This window comes from Parasteatoda tepidariorum, chromosome 7, assembly GCF_982258835.1.
Source record: "Parasteatoda tepidariorum strain Cologne lab strain chromosome 7, Ptep-v5.0, whole genome shotgun sequence".
Classification (NCBI taxonomy): Eukaryota; Metazoa; Arthropoda; class Arachnida; order Araneae; family Theridiidae; genus Parasteatoda; species Parasteatoda tepidariorum.
Window position 1 is genome coordinate 26,503,537 of NC_141761.1, and position 13,540 is coordinate 26,517,076.

The 13,540-nt window shown below is 30.7% G+C and overlaps 1 protein-coding gene across 18 annotated transcripts in view; it reads left to right on the forward strand.

Moving 5' to 3' along the window:
• The window catches only part of LOC107446012 (uncharacterized), a 210,484-nt gene extending 199,352 nt beyond the window's left edge, over positions 1–11,132 (forward strand). For all 18 annotated transcript variants that reach the window (XM_087167539.1, XM_087167533.1, XM_087167538.1 and 15 more), the window contains 4 exons: positions 3,018–3,203; positions 4,051–4,194; positions 7,964–8,152; positions 10,829–11,132. In XM_087167539.1, coding sequence (XP_087023665.1) covers positions 3,018–3,203; positions 4,051–4,194; positions 7,964–8,151 — 518 coding nt within the window. In that variant the 3' untranslated portion in view covers position 8,152; positions 10,829–11,132. The remainder of the gene's footprint in view (positions 1–3,017; positions 3,204–4,050; positions 4,195–7,963; positions 8,153–10,828) is intronic.
• The last annotated feature ends 2,408 nt before the right edge of the window (positions 11,133–13,540 follow it).

Consider the following 13,540-nt stretch of genomic DNA (forward strand, 5'->3'; position numbering starts at 1 on the left):
GTAATCCAACTGCAGTTGAGTTGGACGGCAATTGTAGTTCAAGATGACCGTTGGATGACGTATACTATCAAACTCACAAATGGACCAATAAGGGGTTAGCGCTGATTTCCAGCTGACGGCGTCCCGTCCTAAGAAACCAAGCCTTAACTTGTGTTGGAAATTTTTAACGTAAATCAGGTGGAACGTGTTTGTATCTTATAAGTCTATTCAAAATAAAAAATGTCCTAATTCATTCCTTATTTTCAAGTTTATGGTAGATTGGCAACAGATAATTATGTATAAAATTCGTTTCTACTCATAAGACATTTTGTAACTTCAAAATGTAGTAAAATAGATTCTTCATGAGTCTCGAGCGATGAAAACTATAGTTTTTATTATAAATGAATATAAGATTTCTATTAAGTTTAGTTCTAAATCTACTTAGCTAATGAAAAAAGAATCCTTATTGAGTCAGTATTCAATTTCTGAAAAAAGGGAGGTAAAAAATTACGGTGAATTTTGACAAAATATTACCTTCCGATTTTACTTTCCAACGAGTTCTTCCGTACTTTTATAGATTTCATATATTGCGACAAGATTGTTTTTAAAGTTCATTTTGTGCTTTTTAGGTACTTTTACTAGTATGAGCTGTGAAATGAATAAAGCAATATAAATCAGTTTTCTTACACTTATTAGAATTTATTGCGAATTCGAATTTTTTTTCTGATAAATCTCATAAATCATATAAAAGTTGATATTATATAAAATTCTACACCAAAGGATTTTAATAATAACCAAGAAAGATCAGCTACACAACTAGAATGCAACTGAATCTCAACGTTCACATTTACTTGTGGTAAAAATGTGTTATTTTGTTATTCCTTTCCCGATAAATTTTCTACGTTTTTAGCTCCTCTTTGTTATAATCTCTTTGCTAAAAATAAGATTAGTAAAAAAAAATAATAGCGTGTTAAGAATAGATTTTTGCAGGACAATTTATTTGAAAAATTGATTTAAAAAAATTTATTTAAAAAAAATTAAAAATAAAAAACTTGTTGGTAGAATTTGCTCAGATTTTCTGAGCAACTGAAAAAAGTAGACATATAACACAACTGCTTTTAAGTATCTAATTTTCTCGCAAAAAAATGGTTTACACAATTTGAATAAAAAAGTGAGTAAATAAAAAAAAGAATTAAAAAAATAAATAAATAAATAAATTGCGATCGCCGCAAGGCAATCACAGATGACAAAATAGTGGTTGTCTAATTTTTTTTGGAAAAGAAACTTAATCGCGTTTTCATCTTGAACATCTTTAACTGTTAATCCTGAACTGCTCGGTATACAATTTCGCAGACATATTTAAATGCAGCTCAGACACATTATGTGTGAATTCTTTTGATGACTGAATAGACATTGAACAGCCAATATAGATCAATATTAACATTTCAGGATTGGTACAATAGTGCTGGATGAAGATTGTAATCTGCATCATACACTCGTTTCGGATTCACAAGTTCATACATGAAATATGATTTGAAAGATCGGTTTTTTTTTTCAATTTTACATGAATAGCGAATGAATCATTTATATTGTCTACAGTCTTGTCTTGCACAGTCTACAGTCTTGTGCAAGTCATTGGGTAAGTTAACAATGGATCCTTTTATCCCTAACTGGTGATCAACACCGAGTTCTCATATTTGCATGAAAGAGGTTCGGAGAGTCACCATTCGCTCTTCGGAAGGGTTCAGTTCTCTCAACCACTTTGGTACTTTTGTGAGGGATAGGCTTCATGCTTGCGTTTGCGAACGAATCCTTTCGTTTTTCCGTTTGTGTGTAACGCTTAAGCTATTCCCGTCTACGCTCTTTGACTTTGGCTTTTTCAGCCTCGGTAAGCTTAGGCCTTTGCATCGTTATTTTTCCTTGCTTCAACTTTTGAGACCGTGTTAATCAGTTTGGATCCTCTTTATTTGTAATATTCACCTGAAGTAGTATTGAAAACGATCCAGTTTGAACTGTAGGTTAGAATTTCTGAATCTTAGGACGGCCATTATAACGCTTAAGCTATTCCCGTCTACGCTCTTTGACTTTGGCTTTTTCAGCCTCGGTAAGCTTAGGCCTTTGCATCGTTATTTTTCCTTGCTTCAACTTTTGAGACCGTGTTAATCAGTTTGGATCCTCTTTATTTGTAATATTCACCTGAAGTAGTATTGAAAACGATCCAGTTTGAACTGTAGGTTAGAATTTCTGAATCTTAGGACGGCCATTATAACGCTTAAGCTATTCCCGTCTACGCTCTTTGACTTTGGCTTTTTCAGCCTCGGTAAGCTTAGGCCTTTGCATCGTTATTTTTCCTTGCTTCAACTTTTGAGACCGTGTTAATCAGTTTGGATCCTCTTTATTTGTAATATTCACCTGAAGTAGTATTGAAAACGATCCAGTTTGAACTGTAGGTTAGAATTTCTGAATCTTAGGACGGCCATTATAACGCTTAAGCTATTCCCGTCTACGCTCTTTGACTTTGGCTTTTTCAGCCTCGGTAAGCTTAGGCCTTTGCATCGTTATTTTTCCTTGCTTCAACTTTTGAGACCGTGTTAATCAGTTTGGATCCTCTTTATTTGTAATATTCACCTGAAGTAGTATTGAAAACGATCCAGTTTGAACTGTAGGTTAGAATTTCTGAATCTTAATTAAAACAATAAAATCAAAAATAACGTTCAAATAAAGAAATTCTCTTTTATTCACAACTCAAGAAGTATTTATGAGATCTCTCTGGTGCCATATCTCAAAAATAAACTCACAAACTTAATGCATAACAAAATTAAAAGTGAAAAAAAGAATTCTAAAAAAATTATCAAACAGCAGTGGTCGCCATAGCAACACATGCGCACTGTATACTATTACTCTTGATTATTGTGGTTGAAAAATGAGGACTCCGTGAAATCCAAACCAATACCCATTTTGCCAATGGGTAAAAAAGAATAAAAAAGACCAACTTTAATACAAGATAATGATTTTGATAGAATTATTTTATTATATAGGATTAGGTCCTCTTTGTTCTCCTGTAAAATGCGATCCAGGATGTGTTGAAGTACCTGGGAACAATGGATGCCCTACATGTCAATGCCAGAGGACGTGTTCGATTCCTAAGTGTGACGTAGGATGTCGCGTCGATTACAATGCTGAACCATGCCCTACGTGTGTTTGTGATCGATACCAAAGGAAGTGTAAGTTCATCAATCGTATAATCAAATATTTTTAAAGAGAAAAAAATTCATTCCTTTCTTCGAATTATGACTTTTATACATTACTGAATTAGCAAGTTTTTCGTTTCATTTTTATCCGCTGCAAACCTTCCTCCCCCCTCCCAAAGCGTGAGAGATAATGTTCCTTCTTTTTTATTTTCTCTTATTTATATTCTATTCGATTTGTTTAATTTAAATTGTTTAATTAACAGTGAAAGTCAGTCCAAAATTGATGCAATTTCTAAGTGAAATAATTGGATCGGCATGGAGGGAAAGATTGCGACTGCAATGGAGAACTTTGACTGTTTGTGTCACAAAAAACAATGTAGAACCTCGACGTTTACTGGTAGAAGACTACAGCTGAAAACAGAGAAAATTTTTTACATAGAAATTTCAAACACGCCATCCATCATTTTATCCGTAATTTTAGATGCTATTTATATTTTGAACTTCAATCGTCTAGGTTCTGATAAACGTATTTTAGTTGACTTTAAAAATGAAAACTATTAAACGGACTACAGTTGCACATTAGTCGTAATACACTAGATGCAGCTTGAAAGCGCTAAGAATTCTGTTATCAATTATGCGGTAAAAAATACAGGATTCCAAGTATTTGCACTTGGTAAAATTTAACTAGTTACATCTTGATGAATGCAATACTCTTTGTAAGATTCAAAAATAATAACAAAACTATTAAATCTAAAATAAGAATTATTCGAGTAATGTCTTATTTTACCAATAACTGAATTCATTAGAAAAGCTTTGTTTACGCATAAAACTACAACAATTCATGTCACGGGAGTTATTTTACATTCTCTATTTTTTTCAGATTCTCCTTTGCTTTCGAATCCTTACAGTGTTTTTGTATCAGATCCTGCTTGCCGTCAAACAAAATGCGGCCCTGGCTGTGAAATGGAACGGGAACCAAGTGGTACAGAGCGCTGCCCCATGTGTCTTTGTAGTGGTAAGACAGGTAAAGAAAATAATTCAGGCATTCATTTGGTTATGAAGACATTAGATGCAATTAAATTGCTGTTAAATTTTAATTCATACTTAGGATATGATAATGAATTTTATTTAGTTTGTCAATAATCGGAGTTATGTTATCTTTTCGGTGTCTATAAGATCTAATAACAATGACTAAATAGAAACTAATGAGGAATCTGCATGTACCAATCGCGTAATCTTGATGATTTTGAATAGTCTATAACACAAAACTCTCAAAAATCAAATCAGTATGTTCAAAATTGACCAGTAATTTTTAAAATCAGAACTCGAAATTAGCTTAAAACGAAACTAACTTCAGGTGACTCAAAAAGAGGTGGGGATTGCTTATGACGTCAGTATATAAAACCTGGGTAAACAGAATTGGCCGAACCTAAACTTGTTATACGGTGTAGTGATGTTGTTACAAAGAAGTTTTATTCTAATTTTTTTTTGCCAAAATTGAGTTAATTTTTCAGTTTAATGTAGAGAGAGAAGGACATTTGGTTTGAGAATTGATATTTTTTAATCGAAAATATCAGTTTTGCCATTCTAAAGTGTTGTAAGAAATAAGAACAGTTTCGAAATTTTTCACCGAATAGTTTCATCCCAGATAGGAAATGAAAATATTTAAGATTTAGATTTTTAAGTTTTTTACTAGAGATGCAAATTATTCTTAATGCCTTATTTATTTATTTTTAGTTATTTTTTTATTCTTAAAACCGTTTTTCCTGAAAAACTACAAAAAATAAATAATTATTTATTTGTAATAATTCTTCTTATGTGCAATATTGAATTAATTCTAAGTAATGAACTGGACGCGAAATTTGCATTTTAAAATTTTATACTCTTATTAGCTAAAATATGTTTGCAAGATGCATTTCGCAGTCGTATTTTTCCTAATATATTCGGACATTATCAGCCGAGATGGGGAAACTAACTGCGTTTTTGGGGGCGTGGCTAATCGATCAATTTTAAATAATTGTTACAAAATAACTAGTTAACCCACTGAAATGAAATTGGTGTCTATCGTCATTAAATGGTCTGAAGTTTTATATTAAAAAATAAAAAAATCCCGCTTAGGTTAGGTGTTGTATTTCTTTTGCTGTCTGATTGTAGATTAAATCTAATTATTGGACAACTCGCTGCTTAATTTTTTCATAAGCAGTTTTTAATAGAATAAAAGGCTCTATAAATAATTGACAGTAATTAAAATTCTATCCGGTTAGCATTAGATTATATAAGAACAGTTAGATTTGACATGCCATTTTACTTAACAACAAGGAGGCTTCGCCCCCTGCTCGTTTGCGCTCGCCAACCCCCGGAACTGCTTTCGCAGTTCATTTCGGATTGCTTCGCAATTCGATGCTCGCTTTGCTCGCTCATTGGATACGTTCTTAACGTCTCGCTTTTGTATACTTTTTTGAACACTGAAGTTCCGAAAACTTTTCACTGTAGAAGATTCTAAACTTGTGCATTTCATTATTAATTTGAAATTGCAAACAGTTCACATATTTTTCTTAATCACACTATTCTAAATTTCAGTTGTTGAGAAAAGTAACTGTTGTAAATTTTATTTTAAAGTCTTTCCCACCAGAGGGCTAAAACCATGTGTTGTAAAACAATATGAAATAGTACTGAAAGCCGGATGTAAAGCATCGGCTTCGATGAAGATAATTTTCATAATTCGGTGAGAATTCACCCTATTAGACATATGATATGCTCACTACGTGCTCTTGCGCGCCGAAGCCTATCAATTAAAAATGAAAACTGTTGCCAACGCGAGAAAAGAAATATCATCGGTTTTATAGATGCATACGTACGTATTAGCGTTTTATATAATATAGATAATTTTTTGCTATGTTTACATTGTGCTTATTAGTTTTATGTATGATGTTAATTGTTTATGTTTATGTATTAGTTTTATGTAGATATGTATAAAAATGTATAAATGTATTCTAGGCTGCTTTTTATTTCTGCTCTCCCAACGTCCTTATACAACCATTTCTATCTAAATTGCAGTTTAAACACTCGAAAAAGCTGTAAAGCCTTTTTTATCCATGGAAAAGGGATTTTTCCTATGTCTCAAAACTCTTTAGAGTGATCATAATTTTTTTTTGCTATTGCCCAATTACCCATTGAAAAAAAATTTAATGTCTTCGACTGATTCAGTTAATTGCCATAATAAATAAAAAGTTAGATTTAAAATAAAATTGAACTCACAGACTAGGAAATCTCGTCTCGTTTATTTACTGATAAAAGTTGTAGAATTTTTGATCAATTAAGGCTATTTTTACTTTATTTGCTATTCTTTTAATTCGTATCTGGCTCTAAATTCTCAAATAAAAAATGCACAGAATTACAGATCTACTGAACAAAAAGATTATTCCAGGAAAATATAAATTTAAAAAAATAATAATTATTGCAAATTCTTAATATTTTCTTTGAGAACGACCAAAAATAGTTTGAATTATGAGGTACAATCAATATCTTTTACATCTCGATTTGATTCGGAAACTTGGAACAGAAACCAGTCGGAAACGTGGCCGGTGTTAACGTGCGTAATTGCGCTGCCAATGGTTGTGGGTTCGAATACCGCTCAGGGCATGGATATTTCTCTCTGTGTTGTCCTCTGTTGTGTGAATGTGGCCCACCCTATGAATGGGTATCTGTGCTATTGCTCACCTCAGTGATTAAGGTTCAAAGGTGCCCACCAGGTAAAGATAAAGAGCGAAACTTCGAATGGGTAAAAATAAAGAGCAAAATTTAAAAAAATTCGTTTACTTAATTGCAACATAAATAAATAAATAACTTATTAACAAATTGAAATGTTTTAAAAGACTGAATGATTGACAATTTAGAATTAATCAAATGATACTGCACAGCTTAAGAGAGTATAACTTTTTTTGAAGATTATAAAAATATTCAGAATATTTGTTATGAATTATATTTAGATATTAGTGAGTGGGAGAAAAAAAATTGGTTACTCACCCTGTTAGCAAGCAATATAAATCAAAATAAGCTTAAATAACATTAAATGGCTGAAACTTTCAACTGGTCAAAAACTTAAGTTTAAGAAAAAAAGACTGATATTTTTTTTAAATTGAATGTACGTTTTTGGATGAAATTTCTTGAACTTAATTATTTGTTACCTAATTAGTATATTTTAATTGTTTTACATGCATACGAAAAATTTGATGATTCGGTTAAAAGTTATTGGAGAAACGACACTTTTTGTTTCACTTTCATGCTTATTAAACTTAAAAAAGTCCCGTAGTGGAGTGATCATTAAGACACGGTTCCCAGCAGATCACCGAAGTCAAAGCATAACTGGTTGCGGTCAGTGTGCGGGTGGGTGACTACTTGGATCAGTCTGCATAGGGACCGAGGGTATGCGATATTGGTCCTCGTATAAATGTTCTACCGTAAAGTGCTAGACTTCGCGTGCAGGTCGTCGGGCTACCGAAGCAGGGGCGCTATCCCCTCTGCAGAGGATCAAAATTGTGATGGCATATCTTAGGATCATCCTCAGGGATGTTTCCCAGACCGTCGCCAATAGCCGATTGTGCAGCTCTAGTGCGACTTAAATTAACTACAACAAAATTTAAAAAAGATTTTTTTGGGGGGAAATGTTGAAAGGAACAAAATGGATGAAATATATTACTCTGTAAATTAACTTTTTTTGCTTGCCCACTTCTATTTTTAATTGAATAGAGATTTTGGCGAATGTGGTGCCATAAATATTTTGTTGCTTTTAGGAGAGAAGATTAAGTGTCTCGCAATGCATTGTGAACTGCCTTGTCGTTTTGAAAGGTTCAGCCCTTACGGATGCCCAACTTGTATTTGCCACCCTATCCCCTGTCCACAAATTAAGTGTGGACCTACAACTGTGGAAGAAAAACTTCCTGAAGATAGATGTCCTAAATGTGTGCCAAAAGTCACCTAAGGTAACATTTTTATTTTAAGGTAGTTGAAACTAGATGACAACGTTTGATTTGTAATGCGTAGGTACAAATGTACCCTCGACTGATTGGTTCGCGTACAGTACGCAAAAAATACGCGGATAACAAATAACTTTTAAGTAAGAAATAAATAATGTATAAGTAAAAAGACACAAAATAACTTTTGATCTAATAATTGATTTTAACGTTCGAATACACAAATGAGCTAATTACAGATGATGTTTTAAGTTACAAAACAGGCACAAAAGCGTGCTGAATACCATTTTATTAACGTATCCGGATTTCTAACCCCAATATTAAATGGTAGTGTCAATCTGGGAAATATGTTTGGTCAGGACAGCGATCCAAAGTTTTGACCCAAAAGTTGCGATCCAAAGTTTTACTTTGCGTATTTCACCATGTCATGAAACTTTTTAATGTATGTTTCATATGCTAAATATACCATTTTTTTTCATCAGTTGAAAGATTGTAATTTTAAATAATAAAATACAAAATTTGAGCAAAATCGGTCGAGTAATTCCTGAAAAATCGAAATTTAAAAATACGTCTTTTAAAGATTGTAATTTCAAATAATAAAATACAAAATTTGAGCAAAATCGGTCGAGTAGTTCCTGAGAAATCGAAATTTAAAAATACGTCTTTTTCAAAACTAGATTAAAAATATTTTCGACTATTATTAAATAAAATGTAAAAAAATAATAAACATTTATTAAAAATTATTTTTTACATGAAATTATCTTTGGTTAAACGAATTTTATAATTGCGTGCAAAAAAAATTTCAGAATATAAAATTAACATTAAAGGGTCCAAACATAGACCGCCATCCTGACAAATTGGGATCATATTTTCCAGATTGCGGTTACCCTCTATACTTCGGGAGTCCGTAATCCAAATGTGTTGAAACAATGGTGTGTTTATACAGAGAAAGTACAATTTTGTGTTTGATTTCGTAACGTAAAATATCGTCTGCACAGATTAATTAGTTCATTTCAGGTCATCCCCCCGAACCATTAAAGAACGTGAAGATCCGATCATTAGATCAAAATTTGTTTAGGGTGATCCATTTTTTATTTTGCACACTGTACAACAACATAAAAAGTGACGGTAAAAGTTTACGTCACTAGTTAATTTAGCCCTGGACGTAAGACGCTGAGTCGTGTGATTTAGTCCTTACAATTCTGAATTTTTTTTTTCTTTTGAGTAAATTACAAAGAGTTAACAAGATTTAACTAATTAGAATGAACAAATTATTTTTAAATTCATCAAGAAATTTTTTTTTGTTAAATTTGAGTTTATTAATTAACAGAAGGTTGATTTACACTGTACAACAACATAAAAAGTGACGGTAAAAGTTTACGTCACTAGTTAATTTAGCCCTGGACGTAAGATGAGTCGTGTGATTTAGTCCTTACAATACTGAATTTTTTTTCTTTTGAGTAAATTACAAAGAGTTAACAAGATTTAACTAACTAGAATGAACAAATTATTTTTAAATTCATCAAGAAATTTTTTTTTGTTAAATTTGAGTTTATTAATTAACGGAAGGTTGATTTACACTGTACAACAACATAAAAAGTGACAGTAAAAGTTTACGTCACTAGTTAATTTAGCCCTTGGCGTAAGATGCTGAGTCGTGTGATTTAGTCCTTACAATTCTGAATTTTTTTTTTCTTTTGAGTAAATTACTAAGAGTTAACAAGATTTAACTAATTAGAATGAACAAATTATTTTTAAATTCATCAAAAAATTTTTTTTTGTTAAATTTGAGTTTATTAATTAACAGAAGGTTGATTTATTACATAATTCGTTCATAAAAATTTGCATAAAATTATAATTGAATGTTTTAATTTTCTGATTATAAAATAAATTTTTATTCATGATTAAATCCATATCTGGCGTTTCACTTCGTCTGATTGGCTCGTGTTAAATGTGATTATATATAGTGAATTTTATTATAAAGCTTCATAAATCAAATTTAGGAGATAATGAAAATTATGTAATACTAGTGGGCTGCGCCCCCTTCTCGCTAACTCTCGCCAACCCCCAAAAATTGCTACGCAATCTCATAAGGTTTGCTTCGCAAACCAAGCTCGCTTCACTCGCTACTAACTTAGGTACATTGCAAATACACAAAATTCTAAGAATTCAAAACAATCATTCAAATCCATATAACAACTTTTTTCGTTAAAAAAAATTCAAAAGCGTAACAGCACGACTGAGACTCATTTTTCAATGAATAACTAATAACAATAATAAAGCAAATAAATTCGTGATATAAATCAAAAATCGTCAAATAAATTCGTAATATATAAATTCGTGAAAAAAAGCGCTTTCGACAAAATACTAAAATAGAGTTCTATCGACAAAGACTACTCACTTCAGCCTAGCTTAATAGTATGAGATTGCCGTAGCTGATGCTCTCTGGTTATTTCAGTTTCCGTTTTTAAAAGCGCTATATGTTGAGCCACCTCAGCTAGATTTGGCATGTGACAGTTTTAGGGCAATCATTGGTCGATTTTCTAGCGTTGCCATTCGGGGAGTTGTAATGAGGCTTTTTTTGTCGCCGTGTAAGAGAAATATATATATAGATACAAACTGCTTTGAAATAAATGTCCACAAAATTACAAACTGCTCTGTACTAATTAAATCTTACTTTATTAGGTTCATGAAAGAAAAAAAACATGTGTAAATTTTGAAATGGAGTTCAGCTTTTTCTATCACATTGAATCATCTGAATGAGCATATTCATTATCATTGAACTATACATGTTATCGAGAGACTGACAATTTATTAAAGATCTGCTTCAGGCAATGTTTGTTTTGTGTATTCATCCTCATTTAACTGTTAATAAATAAATTTCAATTAATTGCAAGATTTTTGTCTGAATATATTTTCTATAATTTTACAGTGGATTTATCTGCTCATATTTTATCAGTTATTAATAAAGTTTATTTTTTTGTTGACATTTTTATTTAGAACTTAATACACCTCAACCTACACATTAATCTTATGGATAGCATTGAAGCGTTAGCTATGGTGAAAAGCTTACGAAAATTTAACTAAAATAATTTTATGACTTCCTATTTAGAAGTTTGTGGGCATACTTTTATGGCAGCAACCCACTAGAAATGAAAAAAATAATAATAATTTCTAAAAAAACTTTGTTCTTGAGTAATTCCACGTTAAATACATTATTGTAAGATTATCCTAAAAGCATACAAAAAGTTTTGCATTGGTGTACGCATGGATTCAATCAGTTATCGTAAAGTTCTTCACCATAACTCAAAACACCATTTTTCACACTCGCAACACAATAACTCCAATTTTTTTCTCCAATTTAATTGAAAATTTTACTTTTTTTAAATAAGTCTCCGTTGACCAATGAACAAAATAAAAAGAAAGAACAATTCATTCCTGTATATTGTGCAACCATTAAATTTCGAGAGGAGGTTAATTAAAGATAAAAAAAGAATAAAAGATCCACATTTTTATTCACAATTTTTTTTAATATAAGGTCTTAATTTTTAATACATGGCCTTGGTCTTAATATCATCAATATCAGTATTCAATAATCAGTATAGCGGTCAAAAAGTTACGTCCCCTTGTAATATTTCAATGTAATTTTAAAATGTTAATTTTACTTTTTGCATATTTCGCTACTTCTATGAAACTGTTAATGAGAATTAAAAAAAAAAACTTATGGTCCTAATTGTAAACCTTATTTACATGAGTATAATTTTATGCTAGATATAGATTTTAACGTATTCATTACTTTTTTTTTATTATTTATGTTAATAATGGTCGAAAAGATTTTAAACTTCAAGGCACATTACAATTAAACGAAATCGTTCGAATGATTACTGATTAATAAAATTTCAGAAGTATTTAAGTTTTTAATCTCAAAACTATTCCACTGGTACGTAAAATATAGTCTGCACAATATAGTTGATATATTACACTTTACTTCTTCGAAACAAAATTTGGGAGAATTTAATCAATAATTTAAAAATTTTTTCTTTCTTTTTTAATTTTACAGATTGTATTTATTTTTAATGCATCTATGATTTTTAATTGAAATTATTTTAAATATTTACTTCCTTCCTTCCTCAATGGCACGACAGCCCCGGGTGGGCCCTGGCCCTCTCAATCAACTTCCTCCAGGCCTGCCTCTGCCTGGCAGTTGTCTTCCAGTTTGAGACTCTTAAGACTGAAATGTCTCTTTCCACGCAGTCGGCCCATCTCAGCTTTGGTCGACCTCTGGGCCTTGATCTGATGGGCTGAGCCGAAAAGATTTATATTTACTATTAAGGTAATTTATTCATAAACATTTCGTTAAAAAATTTTTACTAAAATAAATAATCTTAAAATTAATTTAAAAAAATGTAAATAATAATCATATTCGATTGCTTTTAAAAATTAATCGTAGCAAATTAGATAAAAAAAAATTATACAACTAATAGTATAAGGGTAGAAAGAAATGAATAAGGAATCAATATTATTAATAATGCTCAGTATATATTTTAAATTAAAAAAAAAATTTAATACAGCAAAAAAAGTACTCGAACTTATCGTACGCGAAATTTAATTAAAAGAATATCAAACCTAGTTATTTTTAATCCCCATTTTCATATGGTTAATTTATTAATTAGCATGCTTCAATAATATTAAGCAGGAAATTTTGATAAATTAAAATGATTAAAAAAATTAATTAATGATTAATTAAAAAAATGAAAATGAAAAAATTCACTTTAAATTCCTTCAATTAAACCTTTCTTTAATTACTTCCATTTTCAATATTAATTTAAAAAAGATAATGGAGAGATATAATATCAAGTCTTTAGTTTTTTAATTATTCTTGCTGATGGATTAACATATCTAACGAAACATAAATTCCAATAAACTACTTAAAAAAAAAAAAAAAAAAAAAACAATTTCATCGTCTCACTTTCCTTAATATATAAAATGGATTTATTTTGATTTCCGAATAGAACAAATAATCTTCTTTATGGGTTTCTGGGCATTTCCTATAAAATTTAAGATCACACTAGTGTGTTCTTTAACGTCAAAGAATTTAAAAGTTATCTTTTATCTATTTTTAATATTTAAAGGTGATCAATATTTAAATTTCGAAAATTTTGATCGAGAGCTGCTGCCACAATAAAGTCTAACCTTAAAGATAAGATTTTTATACATATATTTTAATTTCCAATATTAATTTGTAGTTTTTTGTATTCTATAAAACAGTGGGACAGTTTATGTATTCCGCTCTGAACCTATGTGAATAAGTCATGGGTTACTGTATTCTACACCAATTGGTTATAATTTATTAAAAAGCAATTTAGAACTTATTATGTGGCAAGGAAATTATAGGCT